This window comes from Aethalodelphis obliquidens, unplaced genomic scaffold (genome assembly GCF_003676395.1).
Source record: "Aethalodelphis obliquidens isolate GAN/ISIS:26980383/991018 unplaced genomic scaffold, ASM367639v1 scaffold3, whole genome shotgun sequence".
Taxonomy (NCBI): Eukaryota; Metazoa; Chordata; class Mammalia; order Artiodactyla; family Delphinidae; genus Aethalodelphis; species Aethalodelphis obliquidens.
In genome coordinates this window covers 77,111,610-77,137,698 of record NW_020837947.1, presented here as the reverse complement: position 1 = coordinate 77,137,698, position 26,089 = coordinate 77,111,610, and the positions used below count along the sequence as shown (strand labels likewise).

Genomic DNA, 26,089 nt, shown 5'->3' with positions numbered 1-26,089 from the left:
TTTTAACCCAGTTGCTTTTTCAACCTGGATTCCGGTGTTTTCTTTGGAACTTACATATTTCACTAATGCGTCAATTAACTAAAAAAAAATCTATAGGAGATTTTGTTTTTGTATTTTCTAACATACAGAATGCCTGTCAGAATTGATCAATTGCCTGGCATTACAACCGCCTGGATTACAATTGATAGTGTACTGATAGATCAGAAATCGTTTTTAAAAATCTGTCACTACATTAGGAAATTCACTGTATTTTTGTCACTTGGGTAGACTCTGAGGCTGTAGTTATTTTCTTTTTTAATTTTTATTTATTTATTTATTTGTTTATTTATTTGGCTGCGTTGGGTCTTTGTTGCTGCACGCGGGCGGGCTTTCTCTAGTTGCAGCTGCGGGGGCTACTCTTGGTTGTGGTGCGCGGGCTTCTCATTGCAGTGGCTTCTCTTATTACAGAGCATGGGCTCCAGGAGCGCGGGCTTCAGTAGTTGTGGCACACGGGCTCAGCTGTTCCACTGCATGTGGGATCTTCCCGGACCTGGGCTCGAACCTGTGTCCTCTGCATTGGCAGGCAGATTCTTAACCACTGCGCCACCAGGGAAGTCTAAGGCTATAGTTACTGATTGAAAATTTGTCAATTAAAGTTCCATTCTAGTTGGGCTGTTTGTTATTTCCTAATGATTTTCATGGTGTGTTTCTTAAAACTTACCATCTGCTCTAGTTCCTGAGAGCTCTCTGATTAACTGTGAAGATAGGCATGAAATTTTATTTTCATACATACACTGTACCACTTGCAATCAACTTTTTTATCCAAAAATTATAAGCCAATCTGCATTAGACTTTCTAAATAAGTGAATTTGTATCTGGACTCCATTTAATAACCCATAATAACTTCTCTGAAAAATACATGCATTTAATCACTCAATTTGATACACTACTAGGTACAAATCTTTAGATTAGTTGTTTTTCTCATTGTTTTATGCAGCTGTTGGGGAAAGAAAATAATTATTCCCCAGGTTATTCTAGTAAATCAGTCCAAGTTGGGCTTAAGCTTTTAATCTTTTCACTATATAAAATGTGTTGTCACTTCTTTTTAACGTATTCATTTTTTAAATATACAAAGTTATAGAAAAACGGCTGTAAATTTATGACCTCAGCAAAGTTACTATAGCAGTTTTTCTTCCAAAGGATGCCAATAGTTACCACATATTTTACTTCTCATAAAATTTTATGTGGCTAAAAGTCATAATACTGCTTTTTTTTTGTAGAAAGTAAGTCATCACTTTCTTGCTATATATTTTATTTCTCAAATATAATTTTTTATTACATGGGATTTATCTCTCCTTTGGAAACTTAAAAAGTAAATGCTAAATCTTCCCTTGACATAGGTCAGGACAGAAAAAAATAGCCTTGGCTATAATATGGGCAACTCTCCCCATGTCTACAAATAAATTACCTATCCTATACATAAAAATGAATATAATAATAGCCATTCCTAAGAGACACAGCTTTTTCCAACTGATTTAGAATGCCATCTTTAACATATATTAAATTTCTATATCTACTATAATCTATTTCTAGAAATATATCAGCTCCATTGATCTGTCCATTCATATACCAGTGCCACACTGTTTTACTTACTGTGGCTTTAAAACGAGTTGTTTGTTTGTTTGTTTGTTTGTTAGTTTTCCTGATAGGAAACTTTTCTTCTCTACTACTTTTCGTTTTCAATATTTGACTATTCTTGTTTGTGTATTTTTTATATTAACTTCAGAATAACTTCATTTAGTTCTGATGCTTAAAAAAAAACCTGATGGTGTTTTTATTAGGACCACATTAAGTTTGTGGATTAATATACGGAGATGACATCTTTACAACGTTGAGTTCTCCACTCCTAGAATGGTAAGCCTTTCCATTGGTCTCAATCTTTTTCAAATCTCTAGGTAGCATTAAAAACCTTTCTTCATGTAGATCTTTCACACCCTTAAGTTTATTCCTAGATAGTTAATATTTAATATAGTTTATATTATTTTATCTTTTGGAAATATGAAAACTATTGATTTTTAAATATTGATTCTATGTAGTTTTGTACCCTGCCACCTCACTTTATTGAATTCTCTGTTTGTAGTAGGTTTTCAGTTTTCCTGAGTCTACCTACAATCTAAATACAAAACAACTACCCCGGGACAACAGTATAGTTTACTTTTCCAATACTTTGCATTGTTCTCAGAACATCTTAGTCTGAGAAAATGTAAACTGTGATTTAGTGAAACCGTCATAGTTTTCCTCTTAGTGTTTGATACACAGGTGAGCAGAAGACATGATCACCTTTAGGCACTATATGCTATACTTTGTAGAAGGGGCTTTATATTCATTATCTCATGAACATAAACAACTCTATGAGATAGGTTATCCCCATTCTATAGGTAAAGAAACCAAGAATCAGAAAGGTTAGATAACCTGTCCAAGAGTTATCTAACTCGTCTACTAAGTGGCAGAATCAGCATTTGAATTCAACGCTCTCTGGCTCCCAGTGAAATGCAGGAGACTGAGAAAACAACTGTTTCTAGGTTACAGATCTTGAGGGGGTCTGGTACCATGTAGCTAGAGTCACCCAGGGAAAGAGTTAACTGGCTGGAAAGGTTAGACTTAGATCAGATGATCCTCTAAATTTCACAAAACATTAGTAAGCACACCTTCAGTACTCTGGAACCAGACACAATACTACATTATTTCTCTTTAGCACACACCTGGATGATTTTACTAACGAAGGGGGTAGTAACGGCAGGCTTCAAACTCATGCGTGTAAGAAATACAATTATCTTCATATTTCTATATCTCTAGGTTTCTTTTATGGGCTCCCATTCCATTTTATTTATTTATTTATTGAATACAACAGCGGGTCTTTCCTCCTGTATCACTGAGGTAGGGTCAGGCTGAGCTCCTGAGAAAATACATCTGTAGGTTCACTGAAGGATGGCTACATCAAGGGTAGGAGTGTGTCTGGCTGGGGCAGTTACAAGCGCGCAGGCCGTCGAGGCTCAGCAGCCCGCTTCCTGGCTTGGGTCATCCTTTCAGCAGTGGCGGCTCGGACCACGCCAGGCCCAGCCACCTCACCTGCTGCCACCAACAGTGCCACTGTCATCTTACACTGGCTAGCGGTCACCACCACCACCGCCGCCTCTGCCTCATTTTATTTTATTTTAGTTAATTCTGGGTAAACTCAGTCAAGTAAGGTTTTCCTTTGTAAATTTAAAGACTCCTCAGTCAAGTCGGGGTCTTCTGGGTTAACTCTAGGCCTTCAGGATCCCATTTCCGGAGTTGGGGCTGAGTTCTGGGGCCATCAGGGATGGCGGGGAGGGCATGTAGGCATCATCCTTCCACACTGGCATTCTCTGAGAGGCACACTGTGGTCTCTGGCCTCAGTTGCATTCCTGCTCAGATTGCTGATCCAAATGGGTCACAGTTCTGTTCTCATTCCAGCCCTGAATCAGCTATTCCCATGGCCCTTCAGAAGCACAGGGAAAATCTAGATATTCCTTTAGGGTTGCAGGATACTGAAGCTATATCAAGCTCTCTCCAACTGGACACGTCAGACACCAAGTTTTACTCTCTTTCTCTTGAGTTATTGGAGGGAGAACCACAAGTTTTTCCATGCCCTTTTCTATTTGCCCCCTCAAATTCATATATTGAAGGCCTAATCCCCATCGTGATTATGTTTGGAGATACAGCTTTTAGGAGGTAAAAAGGTTAGGTGAAGTCATAAGGGTAGGGTCCTCATCTAATAGAATTGGAGGCCTGATAAGAATCTCTCTCTCCATGTACATGCACAGAGGAAAGGCCATGTGAGGACATAGCGAGAAGGTGGACATGTGCAAGTCAGGAAGAGAGGCCTCACCACAACCTGACCATTCTGGCAACCCTGATCTTGAACTTCCAGCATACAGAACTGGGAGAAGATAAACTTCTGTTGTTTAAGCCACCCAGTCTATTTTGTTATGACAGCCAAAGCAGACTGAGACACCCTTGGACTCTACCTAGCTCCATTCTCAAATTCTTCACACCCATATATCTGGGGTTTATATTACTCTCCATTTTTCCTTCCCCAATGATTGGTTCAGAACTAGAGAGACTCTGACAAGCTGACCACCTCCCACTACTGGGCTCTCACTCTTTAACTCTCACATTCAAATTCCAAATACCGCCCTCTAGTCTCACCTCTCCTAGGACTTTTCTAGAATAAGGGGTATCAAATACCAGGACTGAGGCATTCTTACATGCTAAAATCTTAAGCAATGAAATATGTTTCTTGCCTGTTGTCTCGCAAGACCTCCCTTTCAACGCCATTCCTTTCTTATGGCCAATTTTCTTTGATTATTATCCCACCCCTTTGTATAATATCAGAGTCCTTCCTGGTTCAAGTTCTGTTGCTGTTGTTGTAAAAGTCCAAATATGTTGAATCTAATTAACTAAAATTCTCAGTTAGCCGGGTTAAGCCCTAAGATCCGGAAAACATCTTCACCATCCTATCAACAATAAAATACAACCATAATTGACATTTAGATTTGAATATAATCTGATAGGCCCTGAGGTTGTAACATACAGAGTCACCCGGATAGCAGCACTACAAGATTCTGAAATCTTCAAATATGACTTAACTGGATTTTGTGGTATATTAAAATTTTTCTTAAAAAAGTAAAATGTATTTGAGAACTATCTTCCATAACAGTAAAAGTAAATTAATTCATATCATAACCTTTGATTAGTTAGAAAATTATGTTGATCAGATAACCTATCTTCCCTGGCATATCTGTTAAAAGTTATATTACTAAAACTCTGAAGAATCTTAGATCAGAGTTTGCTAACTCAATGACCTTGAGAATGAGAACACTATAAAGCTTGGGAAAAAGCTTATACCCACCCAAGACTCAGCAGTTTTGTACAGATGGGATCTGGTGAAATGCACCTCAAGGGCATTTTTTTTTAATTTGTGGTACGCGGGCCTCTCACTGTTGTGGCCTCTCCCGTTGCGGAGCACAGGCTCCGGACGTGCAGGCTCAGCGGCCATGGCTCACGGGCCCAGCCGCTCCGTGGCATGTGGGATCTTCCCAGACCGGGGCATGAACCCGTGTCCCCTGCATCGGCAGGCGGACTCCCAACCACTGCACCACCAGGGAAGCCCACATCAAGGGCATTTTTAATGGGCTTGTTCATATTTCATCCAGGGGGTGTCTAGTTAAGAATGAGTAGCAGGCTCCTAGTTCTACAGTGCTGATAGTAGATATGTTAATATCCTGGGTCTTTTAAGAGGGTCAACTGTCTTCCAACTCCCATCTTCCAACTTTGGGAAGCTATCTTTTTGAGTCACCGATTGCCTGGTCCCTTTAGGTAAGATATAACATCACTTCCTTTACACGGTCCCCACCTATCCCATTCCCCAACACAAACACCCTAGCTATGCAAAATCAAAATCACCTCAGGCTCCTTCATTTCAATCACATTTTCCAGTAGGAAGTGGGATTTGCAAATTGCAAGGGTGAGAGCCATTGGAAGGTGGAGTTTGATCCTGGCATTCTTTCAGAAAATCAACCGTAAAACGTATTCTTTCTGTGATTGAGTCTCTGAATTCTAATTCCTCTTCTTTCTTAGAAGCTGTCTATTCCCTGCAATTTTCTTGGTCAGCAATTTTCTTGGTCAGGATATTGATAGTAGGTGGCATATCTCAATGACAGGTAAAGGTCTGTGAATTCGAATCCTGAACCTGCAAACAGAATGGATGTGCCATACACAGAGCCAACGTTTCAAGTCATCTTTTCTTCCTCCAAACGTTGGAGAAATGAAGTGTTCGTTTCAATCAGAAGGTAAGAACTTGGAAGTGGAAAAGGTTTTTTTTTGGTTGGTTGTTTGTTTTTACTGTAGGAAGCTCAGTTCAAACACTGATTCTTCCAATTAACTGTTGGCAAGTGACCTTGGTGGAAGGAATTTAACCTGCTTTCCCATCTTCTAAATAGGGATAGTAACTATACTTCATACAGTTTTGTAAGGATTAAACCAGATGTGTACATGTCCAGCGTATGGGGGGGGGGGTCAATGAAATCTAGACTAGCTAGTGAGCAGCATGTAGCTGAGGGCTAAGCACAGACAAGAGGCCTCCGTTGTTTCCTGCTGATATGTTCCACCTATTGATTACTTTCTGCACGATCAGACTTGATCATTTACACATCAGCAGCAATCTTTTTCTACAAAGTACTTTAGTGTGCTTCTCTACGCTACCAATGAGAAAAGTCCATTTTATTGCGATAGTTTAGAGATAAGGCATCTAAATCTGAGAAACTTAGGGAAAATATGCCAGGGAACCAGATGTGCACCTTTTTCTATAAAGTGTGCCAAGAATATCTCCCAGGATCCCAGGCCGCTAGAGCAACTTTTCACAAGCTTGCTCTGACCGGTCATCCCCGCCACAGGCAAGTGCAATGGTGCAGCCTGTCCCACAGGCCACCAGGCCTAAAGGAACAATACCAAAATGGGGCTTGAAAGTTTCCCCTCCACCAAGCCCCTGTTCCTGCATTCTTTGCTTCACAAGTTAAGAGATTTCTCTCGAGATGCTGGTTTGTAGTTTTTTAAAAAATGACCCTATACTTGGAAGGCTTGCTGCAATATTATATGATGATGTAATTATTTATGTAGTCCCAGCTGAGCCTATAGAATCCAAAAGCTTTCAAATCTATATCTACAGTTATAGATTTAGACAGTCCTCCCCACATCATTTACACACACACACACACACACACACACACACACACACACATGCGTACACACATCCCCCTCAAATATTTCTTTACTTTCCAAAGCACTTTTTGATGTAACTGTATTCTCTCTATCCTGACATTCTTGAAGCAGCCCTAGAGAAAGTGTAAGATTAAAATTACAAGTCTTGCAGTTCATACAGAGAATAAAGCATAAACTCTGAAGGTGATCTCATGTGCTTAGAATTATGCCTTTTAAGGTCAAGTTGACTCAAAATATGGACCAAACAGAATATAGCAGTTAGTTAGAAAGGGAGCTTTCTTTATCTAATCTTAATTACTGCAATGAAGGATATTTTCATCTATATTTTAAACAATGCTAGTTAAGCCAATGCATTTTTCATGCTAGTTCCACTTTTTAATTTGGGAATACAACTATTTGTAAAAATAAATAGCAGTAAATGATGGTAACACATTATGATGGGTCTTTTGGTTTAGCATAAAGGAAGCCCAGAACAATACTTTGTCCATTTTAGGCACTTAATTTGTGGAGTTTTTATATAGGATGAATTTAACAACTCCTGAAAAGTGAAAAATAACTTCTGCTTAGTTTTTATACTTTCAGGGTCTAGGTGAGTGGCCATAACAAGGAGGTAGCTTGGAGGGGTACTTTATTTAGCTCCCCCATAACTACCATCAGCCTCCCATCAGAATGCAACAGAAGTAGAACACTGTGTGTGCTGTTCCAACTCCGCTCCAAAACAAGTCCCCAGGCTGCTCCTTCCAGCAGATGCTGTTCCAAAGCTTCTCCAGTCTTGACAGTTGAAAGACACCAGTGGTCCAAATAGATCTGTTTATATCCTCCCAACAACCATCATAATGCCTTTTAAGATTCTGTGTCATAGTTTGGACGTAAGAGCTTGGAGGTTGGGAGCCCACACACACACACACACACACACACACACACACACACACGAAGAAAACATAAAACAAGACATTCTGCCCAAGGGACTCATTCGTACAACAGTGCTGGACCAGTGGCCTGCACTGTCATCTTAGTTGAGCTACATGATTTTTCTGGGCCTCAGTTACCCAACCTGTAGGATGAGGGACTTGAAAGGGCTGAACTCAGAAGTCTTTTGCAATACTAGTCAAACCAAGGCTTGTTTTTGAAAACCAAGGACTTCTGGTTTCATCAAATATCTGAATCTGGATAGCTGCTGATCCTGTCTGCCTGGGTCCCTTTTTATTACCTTTAACCATTTTCCAGAGGGCGTGAGAAACCCTTACAGAGCAGGACAAGTGTAGAGAACGGAGCCTAGATGCTCTGCACATGTGGAGGGTCCCCTGGGTCTGCACTCCCGTCCGCCCATGGCCACCAAATCAGAAAGCTGTCTAGGTAGAGGCAGCCTGCAGTCACACCCCCAGTAGAAACTGGGTGATTACAGGGAACAAACAACTTGGGCTTATCTCGTCTCACTTTTTTCCTTCCTTCACTCATGCTCACAGGAGAATTAAAGGGAAATGTTTCTGAAGGAAAGCTCTTGGCGCTCTCTCTCTCTCTCTCTCTTTTTTTTTTTTTTTTTCATAAAAGGGACTTTTCCGGAGAAAGAGGGAAGGGAGTGCAAAACAAAGAGGCAAACAAAGGACTTGGAATAGTCTATGCCAGAATTCCCACTCCGGCTCAGAAAAACCAGCTCTCTATCAGCAGTAGCCCAGCTTCCCCTGCAGGGGCTGCGGCCGAGTGGGGCGCTGGGGCCTGGCTGAGCTGTGGCCCAGGTCCTGGTGGGGACCAGCCCCTGGCGACATTGCCCACGGGAAAGAAAGCCCCGCGGTCAGCAAACTACCAGCCCCCATAAGTACATCTAATTATGACCGCTTACTTCAAAAAGAGGATTTAACCCAAAGCAGATTTAGCAGGGCCTCTTCCAAAGGGCAGCGGGAGGCCCAGGCCTGACCTTTGAGGAAATCCTAAAGGCTTCACTGCCCAGGGAACTCAGCAAAGCCAGTCACCGTGGACGCCTCAGATCAGAACGCAGGGAAATTCAGCGATGCCAGCTTCAGTTATCAGGGTCCTAGTGAGGGTGTTTAATTTAGCATAATGAGCGTCGGTCAGCACGTGCCCACAGCATGTGCACTGGTGGCCAGTCAGGGGGGGTGGCCTGGGCAGAAACTTTGACAGGAAAATATATAAAGCACTAAAGTATAACCTGTTGAGTCAAAACTACTGTTTCAGAGTCTCAAAGTGGTTGGCTATTTAGTGAGTCAAAGATTCTTATCTAAAACATGTACATCTGGTGACATATGTCAACGGTGCTGATCAAAGTATGAAAAGCATCATGATATATATAATTTTTAAATTCTGCTTTGATTTTTAAAACCTCCTACATAGCGCTTTGCTCAGGAGAAATCGTTGTGTAATTGCCCTAGTAAAATTAAACAACTCCAAAGAAGGAGCAGGGGATTGGAATTGTTAGTCTTGAATTGGTCAACATGAAGTTAGTAAATAAGTACACTTGGGACAGGCTCGTTGTATAATGAATATAAAAGTACTTTGTGAACTATAGAGCTCTCCATCGAGTGTTATTATTTCAATTATTCTCACAGTACACAAATATTAGGAAAACAAAAAAGAAAGAAAAACAGCTGGGTAAGTACAGTCTCTTCATCCACATACTTCATTTAAACCTACCTCTCTGTAGGTGAATTCACCTCAGTCATTTAGCTTAGGTGGGAAATTGTAGAAAAGGCAGACCTATCTGGTTCTAGACCAAAAGATTTACAAAGTGATCAGAAAATATTAATTCACACAGCTGGTTCTTTAAAATTATTTGATTTCAGATCTTTTAAAGAAATATCAAACAAGTTGCTACTCTTACCTGACCCCATTCCAACACAGGACACCTAGATATATGTAATTTACACAGTCATTCAAACCTTGTCTGCAATACCTATGCTTGAGGTCGGAAAGTTCATGGAGGTTGCGGGGGTAGAGTTTATTCTCACTGTTTGGTTGCCCCAAAGTATCAAATTGGACCATCTATTTGTCCAAACAAGACGCTGATAAACCTGAGCTTCCAGCAGCAGAAGACAGACTTAAAGAAACCATAAGTGGAGGGTATTGTACCTAACACTCCAGCCATTGCTCCCTTTCCCATTTCTCCTTCCTCAAGAGATGTACCAAGTCCAATAATAAGTAAACATTACCAATAACTTAAAAATTTAACACAAACCTGTTGTTTCACGCTTTTATTTACTTTCCTATTGAGGTAACTTTTTCTGGCAAATAAACTAATCTGGGAAAACCAGATCTCCTTTTTGTAACTAGATATAGCAAAGCTGGGACTGGCGAAGCTCTTTCCCAGTGGCTCTTAATTTGCAAGTCCTAAACACAGAAGCAGACACGCTTGGTAACTCAAAGCATTGGGATTCAACGTCATTGGTTTCAAAGACTTTGGAATTCACAGATGTAACCATTTAGCTGAGGGGAGGAAAAGGAGAGAATAAGCTAAAAAGAAGATGCTGAAAAACTGGAGAGTATCAAAGAGCTCATCACAAAGCGTTTCAATTTGAAGTCTCTGCTTCAAAGGTGCTAATCCCTGGTCTGAGAAAACTACCTACAGTGTTCAAGGCTCAACGCTGAATTTTTGTTCTGTTTTGTTTTACACTGAGTTTTAGGAGTTATGCAACCCTGAAAAAGTTAAGCAGGTAACTCTAGTCATTAAGTAATTCACACACAACCAAGTAGTAAGGTTTTCTATACCCGTTTTAAGAATGAATAGGATTCATTTAAAATGGTGATAATTTGTCTCACTGAATAAGTGCATTTTAATCCCAAAGAGAAAAAGTATATTATTTCTAATAGAAGGCAGTTAGTAGAGAGGCTTTTCAAACGTAAATGCTTCGTTGATCAAGTTAAAACAGAAGCTCCCTTAGTTTGTGGCTTTCTGGCTTTTCACATCCTAGTGGGAATGTGTTGCCGTATTTATACGAACCCCCAACATGCTCACATTAATAGTTCCAAGCAAAGTCTGTCTCACTCTCTGCAAACCGTTAGGAAATTAGGAATTAAACCCCGGGCACGTGTCCGCGGAGTCACGGGTGGAAATCTGATCCAGGGCAGGAGGGGCAGGACGAGAGCGCGGCCCTCCGGGGCGCGCGTGCGCAGTTACCTCTCCCGCTCCTGCTCTAGCAGGGTGGTGAAGTCGTCGCTCTTGTGCATGTAGTCCGTGTGCTTGTGCTTCTCGTTCTCCAGCTCGTACACCGTGCGCCGGTGACACTTCTCGGCCAGCAGTAGCTGCTCTAGCATGCGCCGGTAGGTTTCCTTCTGTTTTTCCTCAAGTCTGTCCAGCTGAGGACACAAACATGGGAAAGAGCTTAATACTTTATTTCATTTATGGAGGACTCGAAATAATTTGTTTGCATTGGTCTAATGATTTATTACCTGTAGGGGAGGACACGGAATCTGCTCTTCTCTGCCATTTTCCCGTGCCATCATTTTCTCTAGGCCAGTTGGATTTATGAACTAGCCACAATAGGGCTGCAGTAATTTCTGGCCTCTGGCCTTTTTTCTGTGAACATATGTGTGGTTCCTAACCTTTCAGGAGAGCAAACTCACTGTTGCAATGAGACGGTGAAGCCCTATACTCAGAAAGAAAGAGAATAGCATCTGGCCTAATCTCAGAAAAATAAAGAGCTCAGCCCGCACCAAACTCCGGTGCGGGAGGAGGAAATTATCCTCATTGCAACCTTTTTTTTTAAGGCTTGCAGTTAAGTGCATTTCTAGGAAAAGTATATGAAGGACCCACAATCCTCTTCTTTCAAGAGGTACTAAATATAGGGAGAATCTCAGAACTTGCAGAGCGCACATATCTCAAACTAAAAGAGATCTCATCAAATATTATTACAGGGCTTTTTGGGTCTGTTTCTCCAGCCAGGCTATAAGATCTTTAAGGGACCATATGCCTTGATCATCTTTTTAGTCCCTGGTCCCTAGCACAGCACCTGGAAGAAAGTAGGTGTTCAGTACATGTGTGTTAAATTGGACCCAATCTTACAATATTGATAGTTCCCTATCCTACTCTCCTCTTCAAACCCTAGTGCAGGAGTTCTCACCCTCAGCACTACTGACATTTCTGGCCAAGGAATTCTTATTTGAGGGGCTGTCCTGTCCACTATAGGATTCTCAGCGGCATCCCAGGGCTCTGCCCACTAGATGCCGGTACTGCCACCTCCAGTTGTGACAAAACTATCCCCAGGCGTTGTCAAATGTCCCCTGGAAGGAAAAGTCCCCATGCCCCCCTCCCTGTTGAGAACCACTGCTCTAGGTGAATCAGATATATTTAGAATCCATTCTTAATCCCACAGCCAACTCTGTACGACTCAGTGGAGTAGCTCCCTGGGTATCAGCTTCAGAGCTACTCCCCTGATGTTGCACGTTTGCCCTTCAGTCATAAGGAGGCTCTGAGGTTCCCTGTACAATTGTATTATATTTTCATTGTGAATGAATCATTTATGGGGCCCAAAATAAAAGAGATAATGGGCACTTAGATCCATTTCCCTTTTGGTCTTTCCAGTTTGGTCTTTAAGGCCTCATGTTTCCTCTTAAATAGATTTCTCTCTTCTCAAATTCCTTAATATTTTTCCCATTAGCTCTCTGTTGATAACAGAGCTAAAATCATTCCCTAAACCATGATCCTTTTGTCTGAAACATACTGAAATTTCTCCCCATCTCAAGTCCCTGAACTTCTTCTCCACCAACTTGATTCAGGTACACTCTTTCCTTAGTAAATTTTGGCCTTTGTTGTTATGATGATCTCATTCAATTTTCCTTCCACCTCTGTCCCCATAATCCTCAGTGCCTTCTGATTAGACCTCCACCCCCTTTGCCTAAGAACAGGTGATGAGTCAGACTGGTGAAGCCCAGGTTGGCCAGCCATACCTGAGATCATCAGGGAGGCAAATCGTACTTTTATGTGTTCTGATAAATTACTTCAGTCTTAATGGGACAGTCTATACAAGAGGTTTTTTCACTGGAATAACTCCCTGTTACAAAATATTCTCCCCAAGAACTCTCCATTTTTCCACAAGTGTGATTTTCACCATGTGTTATAGAATTTGTCAAGCATTGATGGGACATCATCAGAAATGTGCAAGGAGCAGCTCTTTCCCCCTTTTTTGTTTATTTTTTATTTTTATTTTTTTTGCGGTACGCGGGCCTCTCACTGATGTGGCCCCTCCTGCCATGGAGCACAGGCTCCAGACGCGCAGGCTCAGCGGCCACGGCCCACGGGCCCAGCCGCTCCACGGCATGCGGGACCCTCCCGGACCGGGGCACGAACCCACGCCCCCCGCATCGGCAGGCGGACTCCCAACCACTGCGGCACCAGGAAAGCCCTCTTTCCCCTTTTTGATCCTTCTTAACTTTGTCGTAAAGTAAGGCCTCCCCTCCTTTTGAGAGTATTTGCAAGAGCAACTTCTGCCTGTTTTCTGATACCCTGACCCTCTCCTCCCTGAGGAAGGAATGGTTTTTAAAGGTTGTATTGGGACAGCGAGCTGGGCATGAACAGCCCTGCCTTTTCATTTCTTATTTTTTACTCTGTCTGCCATAAGATGGTACATTGTACTCTCCCTCAGGTGCTGTCTCCAGAGTCTAGGAGAGAGTAATAGGAACCTGGTGGTGGTCATCTACCTATTTATGCCAATAATAAAGTTAATGTTTCAAGTCATCTGTCAGACTCCTGCAGTTATCCCTCAATCCGTTCAAGGAACTCGGGAGGCAAAGATGGGGGCGTTATTAATTGGATGGTTGACTGAGATACCCAGAGAGAGAAACACTGTAGGGGCATCTGGAGGAAAAACAGCATATGTTGATATTAATTGTTCCAGGGCAGCCTAGGTAGGACCGCTAGGCCCTAGCTTTATTATGTTCTGTCCATGTGGGCCTTTGAGATTGGCTGTTCTCAGCAGCTACCGTGCTGGGACGAGGCCCCTGGAGTAGCTGCTGTTGTCTCTGTGGGCTGTGTTCACCTCACCTACACCAGTACAGCTTGACCTCAGCACTGGTTGCACAATCAGGAAGACAGTCTTTTTGTCCTTTCATGCATCCGGAAGGATGCTGACACATTGGTGTGTGAGCTGTGTTTTTCACCCAGAACTGCAGACCAGACTTTCTTTTTTTTTTTTTTAAATTTACTTTTGGCTGCGTTGGGTCTTCGTTGCTGCGCGCGGGCTTTCTCTAGTTGTGGCGAGTGGGGGCTACTCTTCCTTGTGGTGCGCGGGCTTCTCATTGCAGTGGCTTCCCTTGTTGCAGAGCACGGGCTCTAGGAGCGTGGACTTCGGTAGTTGTGGCACATGGGTTCAGTAGTTGTGGCTCGTGGGCTCTACAGTGCAGGCTCAGTAGTTGTGGCGCACAGGCTTAGTTGCTCTGCGGCATGTGGGATCTTCCCGGACCAGGGCTCGAACCCATGTCCCCTGCATAAGGCGGATTCTTAACCACTGTGCCACCAGGGAAGCCCTGCGGACCAGATTTTAAACTGCAAAGGTAGTAAATTCCTCTTTAGCAATAAAGCATTACTGTGTGAGGATCTAGTTTTCAGTTTTAAATTCAGGATGTAAGAACTAACATAGGTAGCAACAGATCAGCTGTGCCAGACCCTGTTTCTCGTTATTTTGTTTGGAACTGCACTGAGCTCCTAGGAGAGAACTGAAGTGGGCTGACCTCTTGGATCTGTGTGGCTTGTCCAGAGACTCTGAAGACCACCTCCCAGTGGATTCATTAATCATGTATACTGTGTCCCATGGCTTTGGGTTTTCAGGCTCCAAATTGTGGCTCAACCACAGAGGAATGGTAGTTCTTATTACTGAATAGTGAAAGCGAAATGGGCACCTATTACTTTGGAAATGTAGCTCCCACTTGGACAGAGGTGGAAGGAAAATTGAATGAGATCATCATAGCAACAAAGGCCAAAATTTACTAAGGAAAGAGTGTACCTGAATCAAGTTGGTGGAGAAGAAGTTCAGGGACTTGAGATGGGGAGAAATTTCAGTATGTTTCAGACAAAAGGATCATGGTTTAGGGAATGATTTTAGCTCTGTTATCAACAGAGAGCTAATGGGAAAAATACTAAGGAATTTGAGAAGAGAGAAATCTACTTAAGAGGAAACATGAGGCCTTAAGGACCAAACTGGAAAGACCAAAAAGGGAAATGGATCTAAGTGCCCTTAAAGATAGGACTATAAGAAAAAAAAAGAGAGAGATTTTAGTCTTTGTTGAATCAGAATGGGTGACAGAGGAGGTAGAGACAGGAGAGCCTAGAGAGCAGAACAGCGTGACTGCCCCACAAAGAGGGTGTCGGGATCAAGGAAACGTTTGAGGAACATGGTGTCAGACTGCAGATGGTTCTTCATGAGATCAGTTGGGGCCCTTTCTCTTGAAGACTGCAACAGCCATTCAAAGCAGTTACATAAAATATAGACATGCTGAAGAATTAAAATCTGAGATCAGGGTAGGATATGTAAAGCAATTTGGGGTGATTTTCATGGTGTCAACCATGGTGGATGGGCCCTGAGCGAAGATGCTCAAGAAACTTGGAGACGTAGATTTCGAAGGAAAGATGAGACAAACGAAAGGGGATTCTGGCAGGACAGCAGCAGATTCAGTCCAAACACCGGTGTGCTGTGACGGGAAAAGACTCCTTAGGAGATCATCCAACTCAAGAACATACAAGTAGATAAGATTTGTGTTGAACAAAGGATCCTTTTGGCAGACTCATAACTGCTTGGTTTTGCTTTTCTCGCTGAGGGTGACCACACACTACACAATATGGAAGGTAATATTCAGAAAACAAATGTCTGGGTCTGAAAGCATAGGGGAAGTTAGAGGCAAACAAACAAAAACTCTACGATCCCTAAAATAGTGATAGAGAAAGAAGTGGCCATTTGAAAAACTGGTCAATAACAACAATAACAATAAAACTCAGCTGAGCCTTCCTACTGGAGGAAACGTTGTGACAAAAGAAAACATTTCTGTTGCCTTGAGTAGGACAAGTTACCCAAGAATTAGAGAGTTCAAACACGAGGGAAGGCAAAGTTCTGAGGAACGGTCACCTGGGTAAGGTTAGGTCCCCACTAGGTCCCAAGGCAGACAGGCTTCAGAAGGTCACCTGTGGGAAGGGGTAATACCACACCGAAACAAGGGGGCAGTAATGAAAACCACTGGTACAAGATGGGTTTCCTAGGCCTGGACATCATGGCTGAAAAAAGAAAAAGATTCAAGAGATTTCACATATGCAGGTGGGGGCTTCCCTGGCAGCACAGTGGTTAAGAATCTGCCTGCCAATGCAGGGGACACGGGTTTGAGCCCTGGTCCGGGAAGATCCCACGTGCTGGGGAGCAACTAAGCCTGTGTGCCACAACTACTGAGCCTGCACTCTAGAGCCCGCGAGCCACAACTACAGTGCCTGCGTGCCACAACTACTGAAGCCCACGCGCCTAGAGCCCGTGCTCCGCAACAAGAGCAGCCACCACAACGAGAAGCCCACGCACAGCAACAAAGACCCAACGCAGCCAAAAATAAATAAATAAATAAAAATATGCAGGTGGAAAAGTAGAGCACCTAAAACAAGACCTAGGCATGGAGGACGTCACCACCGCAAATCCCTAAACTTCACAAAAAGACAGATAGGTTTCAAATGCCACTCACTGAGGGCAAGGATGATGCATGAAACAGATTCCTCCACCCAACCCAGGATTCGCCATTTCCCATAATTATTAGCCTCTTGATGGCGGCAGGCTCTGTCTGATGGGGACAAGTTCCCCCACACTGACTGGCATCCTGTTGTACCTGAAGATTTTCTCTATCCACCCTCCTTCCCTCAGACACCCTCTAAGTCTCTGCCTTGATCTTGGTGACATGAGCCTACTTTGTGCTGAGTCCTGAGGTCAAGGAATATTATTACACTTGAGAAAAATGGACCTTGGAGCTGGGGCTTTTCTTGCATTTTTAACAATTTATGAATGTGAGGTTGGTACAATGATAACTGCACGTGTCCTAATAATCTTTGGACTCTTTGAGTAAACATAGAATAAAGGACTTCAAGATGTATTAATTCAACTTTGAAAATGCCTAAGGTTAAGATCCTTCTGGCTAAGGCTAAGCAGAATAAGAATTTGGGAAGGAAAGAAACTGAACCCTTAATTTCTTTGCAATTTTGCTTAAGAATTATGAACTTTGATATCTCAGACTTTAGTTTACAAGAAAGTTCAGGGCGATTTAATATTTGCTGCTTAATTTCTCCCCAGATACCTGGCAAGAGAGGGGGGTCCACCATATTGGGTTCACTGCTTAACATTTGGTGAGTTCTGTTGGATGACCTAGCTGGGCCTAATTTGGGATGAAAATTGGAATAAGCAGCAGTGATTTTTGGCTTGAGGTACAGCATGGCTTCTAGGAACAAGAGCTGGACTATCTTCTCATGATACCAGGAGGCTAATGGAACAGTAATATATGGGATTCTTACATCATGAACTTGGAAGCAACTCTCTTGCTCCTGAGCAACAGGAACTTGATTATTAAGCCCAAAGGATTAAGAAACCAAAAATCTGTAAATGGTGGAAGAAATCGTTTCTCCTTTCAGCATTCTATTTCTCTCACAAAGCAGGACTTCACCATTTTGCCAGTGTTGGGAAAAGTAGCTTCTGTCCTTCCCTCTACCTCCTTATTCCTTCCTCCCCAAGGGAGGAACAACTGTTCAGATTGTTGAGTTGAGGGGAGAAAGGAACCAAGAAGCATGCCCAGCTTAAGAGAACTCCAACAGGACAACCCAAAAGAAAGGTGGGTGTTTTCTGCTCTGCTCCTCTGTCCACTTGGGTTAGGCCTACTTTCTGAAGGTAAGTTGGAAACGCCTTCCTTTATGTACTGTCCATAGAACTCAGTGGGTCAGAGGCAGTGATTCTGGATGTGTGTGATCTGCAGACCTACCTCTTCCTTGAGAGGTCATACCAAGCTCTAACTTGGGAGAAAAGAACTAAGAAGCCCAAATGATACTATTTATCCAAGCCAAGTTCTTCAGTCCAGGTGATTATAATAATAATATAAAACTGATATTCTGGGCTTCCCTGGTGGCGCAGTGGTTGAGAGTCCGCCTGCCAATGCAGGGGACACGGGTTCGTGCCCCGGTCCGGGAAGATCCCACATGCCACGGAGCGGCTGGGCCCATGAGCCGTGGCCGCTGGGCCTGCGCATCCGGAGCCTGTGCTCCGCAACGGGAGAGGCCACAACAGTGAGAGGCCCACGTACCAAAAACAAAACAAAACAAAACAAAAAACCCGATATTTTGACCTCTCTCTGTCTTTTACTCCTCGAGTCTCTCCAGGTTTGGAACTAAATAAGAGTGTGAGCAATTATCACCCTCAGCTCCCAGCAAATACTAATGGCTGATATTTGTTGAGTAGCTAGTATGTTCCAGACACTATGTTAAAAGTTTTACAGGCGTTGCTTCATTTAATCCTCACAACTCTATGAGATGTGCACCTGACAGAGAAGAACACTAAGGCTTAGAGAGCTGAAGTGACCTGCCCAAAGCTACAGGCAGCTAATAACTGGGGGTTATCTCAAACGTGAAAGTGGATTCAGCCAGTTGACTCTATTCTATCACATATTGATAATTACTCTTAATGCTTAAGGAAAAGATGAGAACAGAGCTCCAGTTCATCCTGGTTGCAGAAATTAGAAAATTATGGGCTGTCAATCTGGCGTGAATACTTTCTAAAGCAGGTCTTTCTGAGATCTGTCAAGCTGAGCTGCTGCAAAGGCTTGTCTTAAGCTAAATTACAATAAATTGCCTCGCACTTTTCATTTCTGTGTTCTTTATTCATTTATGATACTAATTTCATATCTATGATTTTTTTTTAACATGAATTCCGAAGAGTCAGTATGGCTAGATCCATCAACTGGTTCCCTGATTCTTCACTGAACTTCTACTATGATATGAGAGTATTTTTAACATGTAATATCATGGGTAATTAACAACAATAGTTGATAGTTCCTAATACAGTCTTGTATAAAAATGATTAAATATTGTCCTATTAGATTCCCTTTCATCTTAAAGAACTGCCCTAAGCCTTCCATTGGGATTTTGCTTCAACTTTTATGTTTTAGCCATTCACATGAGATCATTTTAATGGTCTATAAGATATCAAAACTGAGTGGCTTTATAACCATAAATATCAATAATAAAAATCAGTTTAATTTTAGGCTACCAATTTGATAATAATCTGAAAATTCAATGCTAAAACCCATAAGCACCTCAAATTTTTACACATATCCCTTCTTAGAGAAATAAAAGAATAACAGACTGAAGAGCAGGTAACTATCATAATCACATGAGAAACATATTTCGGGCTTTAAGTATATTTAAGGAAATACTTCTACAATTCTTACCAATGAAATGTATCCACAGTAATTCTGAATTATTTAATTATACTTTAATTCTATATTAGGGCATCATAAAATGCTTGCCTTTGAAAGAAAACGTTAAAGCGTGTAAAATGGAAGGATGTGGAGACATCCCTCTGAGGCTTCCTTCTCAGGGACTTGTCGGGGTATGTTTTTACCTCTGAGATGGGTTTCTCATACACATCTTCCCCTATGGACTTCTCCTGGGCCAGGATGGCATCTCGGTGCAGGACCCGCAGCACTTTCTCCGGCTCCGCAGACCCGTAATGAGCCTCCAGAACCTCAGGCTTGGTTTTCTCCGTCTTCAGCATGTGGATCACATCTTCCCTGGCCTGTGGTGGAAAGTGCAGCAAGGTCAGACCGTTGACAACATAAATCCTATGCCGGGCTCACAAAATCAACACGGAGTTTATTGAATATATTCCTGTCTCGTCAGGGCTATGGGCAAATTTACTGGGTGATTTTTGTTCTTTTTTTTTTTTTTTTTTTTACCAAAAGCAGATTGGCAAGCAGATACTCTGCTTCAGGTTGCTAGGAAGCCGGCAAGCAGAAAAAGGGTTTGTGCTAATATTAACTACATAAAAAGTGCTTGATCTAAGTAGCAGTGATTCTGAGAAGGGGGAGGACTGCTCCTGGGGACACTTAGCCCTTTTTCAGTGCACATGAGGTCAATGACAATTTAAAGGTTTCTAGTTTTCTGTTTATGCCCTCAATATACAGTATTCAAATCTGGCTTTAAAAAAACCCCTGCTCTCCCCTATTCCGGTTCTAACTCCGTGTATAATTAACAAAAACAGCCTTTATTAGTGATTTCCTGTTTCCCATCAAGTGATTCATTTTGCACAGAAACACATGGTTGGGAGCTCTCATGGTGCTGCGCTGGGCTTCTCAATCGAATTCCCGCTGAAGGTGAAACTTAACTCCTGTAATATCCACACTGCCAGTCAGAGTCAGGTTGGTGGGGTCAGAGTTGTTCTTTTGGTTTATTAGCAAAACTTTAGTGTCTTGTTGAAGCTCTTGAGAAAACCACATGATTATAGGCTTTCAATCATATTGACTGTGGTTCCCATCACATAATGCAAATACATCTGGATGTATTTTCTACTGATGAGGAATGATGAACTTTGTAGTTATGACGGAACTGACTTTGACCAAACGTACTCCCATCTGGTTGTATACTTGTTTTTCCAGTAATGGTGATGAGTATGAAGTACCCTTACTTCATCCCAACTTGTACCAAAGAACACACTGGTGGCAATAGAATTTCAGTCTGCGACGATGGAATAGAGTTTTCCCCTGTGTTATGCTAACTGGGGGTTTTAAATCATAAACCTGGCTCGTTATCACGGTATTCTAAACAAGGGAGCTAACTAGTTAGCCCTGAGACAGGACCATTATAAAGTTTGTCTTTCTTGAGATTTCTCACTTTTATTGCTTTTTCGTAGTCTCCAAATTCATCTAATTCCAAATGGCTAAAGACGAATTTATTACAGAAACGTCACTGGACTGGAATTTGCAAATTTTCCCTATGTTGTCTCTGCCACATATACATGTGCTCCTTTCAAGACAAAAATGGAAAATATTAATTTTGAAGCAACCAGTGGTTTGGAATTAGCGAGAAAGTTAAAGTCAGAAAATAGTCGAATGGAAAGGCAATGTGTTTCCATGCAGGGCGAAAGGACGAAGCACAGACACAGAGTCAGGCTAGCTGTACAGTGTCCTTGTACAAATTAGAAAGAGGTGCCCGCTTCCTCCAGGAGACACAACCCTGAGTCAGAGTGCAGCCTGCCTAAGGAGCAAAGAGTGGGCTGTAGTTCATGCCTATTCAGTCCCTCTGCCAGGCACCCCTATGCAAGGCACAACTCCACATCTGTGTATGGTGACCCTGTACTGAAGGAGTCCAAGGTATGTCCATTGTTCTCAGTCTTCAGGCAGACGATGTAAACAAAGAGCTTTGCAACTGTAAATAAGTAGCTATTTTAGTTTAAAAGTTTAAGCTATCCACTTTAAAAATATGTAAATATTATTGGTATCTTTCTTTTTTTTTTGCGGTACGCGGGCCTCTCACTGTTGTGGCCTCTCCCATTGCGGAGCACAGGCTCCGGACGCGCAGGCTCAGCGGCCATGGCTCACGGGCCCAGCCGCTCCGCGGCATGTGGGATCTTCCCGCACCGGGGCACGAATCCGTGTCCCCGGCATCGGCAGGCGGACTCTCAACCAGTGCGCCACCAGGGAAGCCCCCACTTGGAAGTTTTATCACAAGCAAGGAAAGTCTTAGGGTGCTGGGGAGCTGCTAAATAGGCCACTGTATTTATGTAGATGTAAAAGGACACAGAGGGAGGAATACTTTGAAGAGGGCTCTAGAAAGGGGAGAAAAGGAGGTCACAGGAAGAAGAGACAATGAAAATGTTCAACTGACTTAGTCCTGGTGATGGAGGAGAATAAATAGGAGCTTAGGGTATAGAAACAGACACAGAGGGGTCACAGCCTTCTCTTCCATCCTACCTGGTTCCCCTTTGTGCCAAGGGAGACATATGGACGCCAAAAACAAAGATGTGCCTGCAGAATTGAAACTGCACCCCGTGGAGCAAGGGGTTGTCTCAATTGGCTGCATAAGGAGCTGATTCCAAACACAGGGGGGCAGCAGAGGGCCGCTGTGCAAAGCCTGGGGCCGACAGGTGAGTGTGATCCGTCTCACAAAGTCAAGGGTGGGTATCTGGTCTTTGCTGTGAAAGTAGGGATGGGGCGACAGACACAGGACAGGTGGAGCCCACACAGGTGGTATAGTTCAAAAGAAGGCTGAATCCAATGATCCATTCAATAAATATTTGTGCACATTCAGTACTGGAGATATAATTGCATCCTGAGGCACTGAAGTCTAGGGGGAAATAGACAATCAGTTGAAAGTCACTTACATTATAACATGACAAACCTTGGGATGGAGGAGATACAGGGGGCTAAGAACTTGGTCCAGAAGAACACTTGACTTGCATCTGAGCTGACGGACGAGGCTTCCTGGAGAAAGTGACCCGAAATCTCACAATAAGTACTTGAGCCAGAGAAAGAGGGGTGGAGCTAGGCTAAGAGTGTTCTTGGCCAAGGGAAACCTGTAGGCAAAGGCCAAACTGAATAGATTTAGATGCATGGGCTGGGGCCACAGGAGGCCGAAGTGATAAACAACGGGCAACTCATAAAAAGCCTCTAAACCAGGCAGTGAGTTTGCATTTTATCACAGGACAGCAAGAAGCCTTGGAATTTTTAAGCATCGGGATTGTGACACGGTCAGATGGTTGGAAAGATCATCCAACTGCTGTGCTAAACACAAATTCTGAATCAGCAGATCTGATGGTGTAACCCAGGAATTGTGATTTAAAATATCTCTGCAGGTGATTATGAAGCAGAGCTGCACTTAGAAACCACTACTTTAGGCCAATTCAGCACCAAAAGCACTTAACATGTCTGCTCTGTTCAAGGTTCCCAGCAGGCTCACCTGACTCCCGGGGACTTGCTTGCCCCAGAGGTTTCTCCTGTTCTCACTGTGTTATCAATTCCACTGATTCTTCTTCACCAAGGAATCATGGTCACTTCAGACCAGCAGCATAAACTAGGAGGGTCCCCAGAAACTGGTGAAAGTATTTGCTACCTCTGTGCAAATGAGGGTGACCAACTGTCCTGGTTTGCCTGGGACCAAGAAGAACAGAATCCCACAAAGCTGGACTTCTGCAAATCTGGACAGTTCCAGGCAAGATGGGACGAGTTGGTTATCCCAGGGCAAACACGGAGTGGTCAGGAGACTGGATATTCCAAAATGTCCCTGCATCTGGCAGGGCAGCCATGGTGGACTTAACTGTACTCAGAAACTGAATTTCACTGACAGTGTTTCCAAAACTTAGCTTTCTTTACAGGCAAAACTCCATCATTGATGATTATGCCTAGTGACAATTTTAACTATTTTTTAAACTTATGGGTTTTTTTAATCTTTGGGAAAAACCCACAATGAGTAGGAAAGAATGCTTAGTTCTTATGCCCATGTGACATAGCTGTTCTACACTCCTAAAATGGGTACATGTCTAACTTTGGGGGGACAGAGGAATCAGAATGAGCTGTGGAACCTCAAATTAAACATGGTGCATCCTCTTGAAGCACCCAGATTACTTAAAGACTAGGGTAGGTGGTAAGTAGTTTAAAACCCTTTCAGAAGATTAATACAATATTAATATTTACTTGAATGTTTAGGACAAAACACAGGACTTAAAAAACATTTGCTTGAGGTGGACAGCTTGGGACAGCTTCTTAGACGATGCCACCATGATCCCCAGACTGGCAGTCCACTCACTTAGGTTGAGAGGGAACACAGCCAGGTGGGAAGTTTGAGAAGCCTGCCCCTAACTATTGACATTGCACACCTCAAACAAGATATTCCCTGCCAAGAGCTGTTGACCTTGAATGGAGGATGCATTTTTTTTTCTTTTTGGGCACGCCAAGCGGCATGTGGGATCTTAGTTCCCCAACCAGGGATCAAACCCGCAACCCCTGCAGTGGAAGCACGGAGTCTTAACCACTGGACACCAGGGAAGTCCCTGGAGGATGCATTTTGAGGAAAGAATAAATTTGTTTCTATGCTATGGAAGAATCAGAATGTCACGGTTTCTAAACACCATCACTTCTTCAAATTATTCAGTTAACCACATAAATATGGTCTATTGCTGCACTGAGCTAAGGAACGCTGGAAAAGATGGTCCTGGAATACCAACATATGCCCATTCTGTAAATGCCTTCCCATTCTGGGAACTCAACTCAATGTTCCGTATCTGTTTAAATAATGTAATTTATTAGTTTACTTGCCTATTTCTTTCTTAGGCTGTGAGCTGCTTTGAGAACAGGGACTGTGTCTGCAGTGTCTACTAAAGGGTGCCTGCCCACATGATAGGCACTCAGTAAATATTTGTGGAAATAAAAGTAAAATTAAGTGATGTGAAGTCAGAGAGGCATAAACTGCTGCTGAAAATCTCAGAACAACCTTAATTATTTAGCTTTGTTTAAAAGAGTTAAACAATTACATTTTTCAACTTCTGCTCTTTCATCTGACGTTCTTGTCTACAATTTAGGAGTCACTTTGTTCTTCTTAAGTTTATTCCAAAAAGAAAATATGTAAACTGAATAAGGAAAAACAGTACATTCCACTAGAATGTTACAACAGGAAACAATCTTTAAACCTCATACAAATTGAATTATACTATTTACCCTAGTTAGGTAAAATGGAATATTATAAACGTATTGGAAGAAGAAAAGCTAAGTAATTTATGATGGCATTAGCTATTATTATAGAAATTAAACCCATTTTTTTGCTCCTTAGTGTTAGAAAGCAAGGTTAACATAATTAGTGACACAACAACATACAAGGAGAAGATTCAGCTATGGTTAGTTTAGAGGGCCATTGGGGCTAAAAATGTGTCTTTAGGTTTTTTCTGGAGAAGTTTCTCTCCACAACTATATGGTTAATAATAGCCTAAAAGTCTCTATACTGCTTGTTCATTAAAGATTACTCCTTTCTAGCACTTCAGACCAAATATTATCTAAAAGAAATCTTTTATTAAAATATCACAAGCAGATGCTGTTTTTCATATTAAAACTTGCTTTTATTAATACCATGATAGCTTGAATTTTTAAAAGTAAAATTCCTAAAAATCCCAATTATGTTTTTTGCAGAAATAGAAAAATCCATTCTAAAGTGCATATGGAATTTCAAGGGACCCCAAAGAGCCAAACAGTCTTGAAAGAGAAAAAGTTGGAGGTCTCACACTTTCTGATTTCAAAACTTACAACAAAGCTACAGCAATCAAAACAGTGTGATACTGCCATAAATACAGACATTTAGACTAGTAGAATAGAATAGAGATCCCAGAAATAAAACCTCACATATATGGTCAAATGATTTTCAATCAGAATGCCAAGACCATTCAATGGAAAAGGATAGTCTTTTCAACAAATTATGCTGGGAAAACTGTATATCCACAAAGAATGAAGATGCAAAAGAATGAAGATGGACCCTTACCTTACACCACATACAAAAATTAACTCAAAACGAATCAAAGACCTGAATGGAGAACTAAAACTCTTAGAAGAAAACATAGGGGAAAAACTTCATAATATTGGATTTGGCAATGATTTCTTGAATATAACACCAAAAAAACAAGCAATAAAATAAAAAATAGATAAGTTGAACTACATCTAAATTTAAAACTTCTGTGTATCAAAGAACACAATCAACAGCGTGAAAAGCAACCCACAGAATGGGAGAAAATATTTGCAAATCATATATCTGATAAGGGGTTAATATCCAGAATATACAAAGGACCCCTATAACTGAACAACAACAACAAAAACCCTGATTTTAAAATGGGCAAAAGACCTAAATAGATGTTTCTTTTTTAAATTTTACTGAAGCATAGTTGATATACAATATTATATAAGTTACAGGTGTACAATATAGTGATTCACAATTTTTAAAGTTTATACTCCATTTATAGTTATTATAAAATATTGACTATATTCCCCATGTGGTACAATACATCCTTGTGGCTTACTTTATACCTAATAGTTTGTACCTCTTAATCCCCTACCCCTGTATTGCCCTTCCCCACTTCCCTCTCCCCACTGGTAACCACTAGTTTGTTCTGTATATCTGTGAGTCTGCTTCTTTTTCATTATATTCACTAGTTTGTTGTATTTTTTAGATTCTACATATAAGTGATATCATACAGTATTTGTCTTTCTCTGCCTGACTTATTTCACTTAGCTTAATGCCCTTCAAGTCCATCCATGGTGTTACAAATGGCAAAATTTTGTTCTTTTTTATGGTTGAGTAGTATTCCATTGTATATATACCACATCT

The 26,089-nt window shown here is 41.9% G+C and overlaps 1 protein-coding gene across 2 annotated transcripts in view; it reads right to left on the bottom strand.

Annotated features, from left to right (window-relative positions):
- Positions 1-26,089, bottom strand: part of FILIP1 (filamin A interacting protein 1) — a 193,171-nt gene that overhangs the window by 46,300 nt on the left and 120,782 nt on the right. For both annotated transcript variants that reach the window (XM_027092282.1, XM_027092276.1), the window contains exons 3-4: positions 19,353-19,526; positions 10,910-11,088 (exon numbers count right to left, since the gene is read on the bottom strand). In XM_027092282.1, the coding sequence (XP_026948083.1) occupies positions 10,910-11,088; positions 19,353-19,526 (353 nt within the window). The remainder of the gene's footprint in view (positions 1-10,909; positions 11,089-19,352; positions 19,527-26,089) is intronic.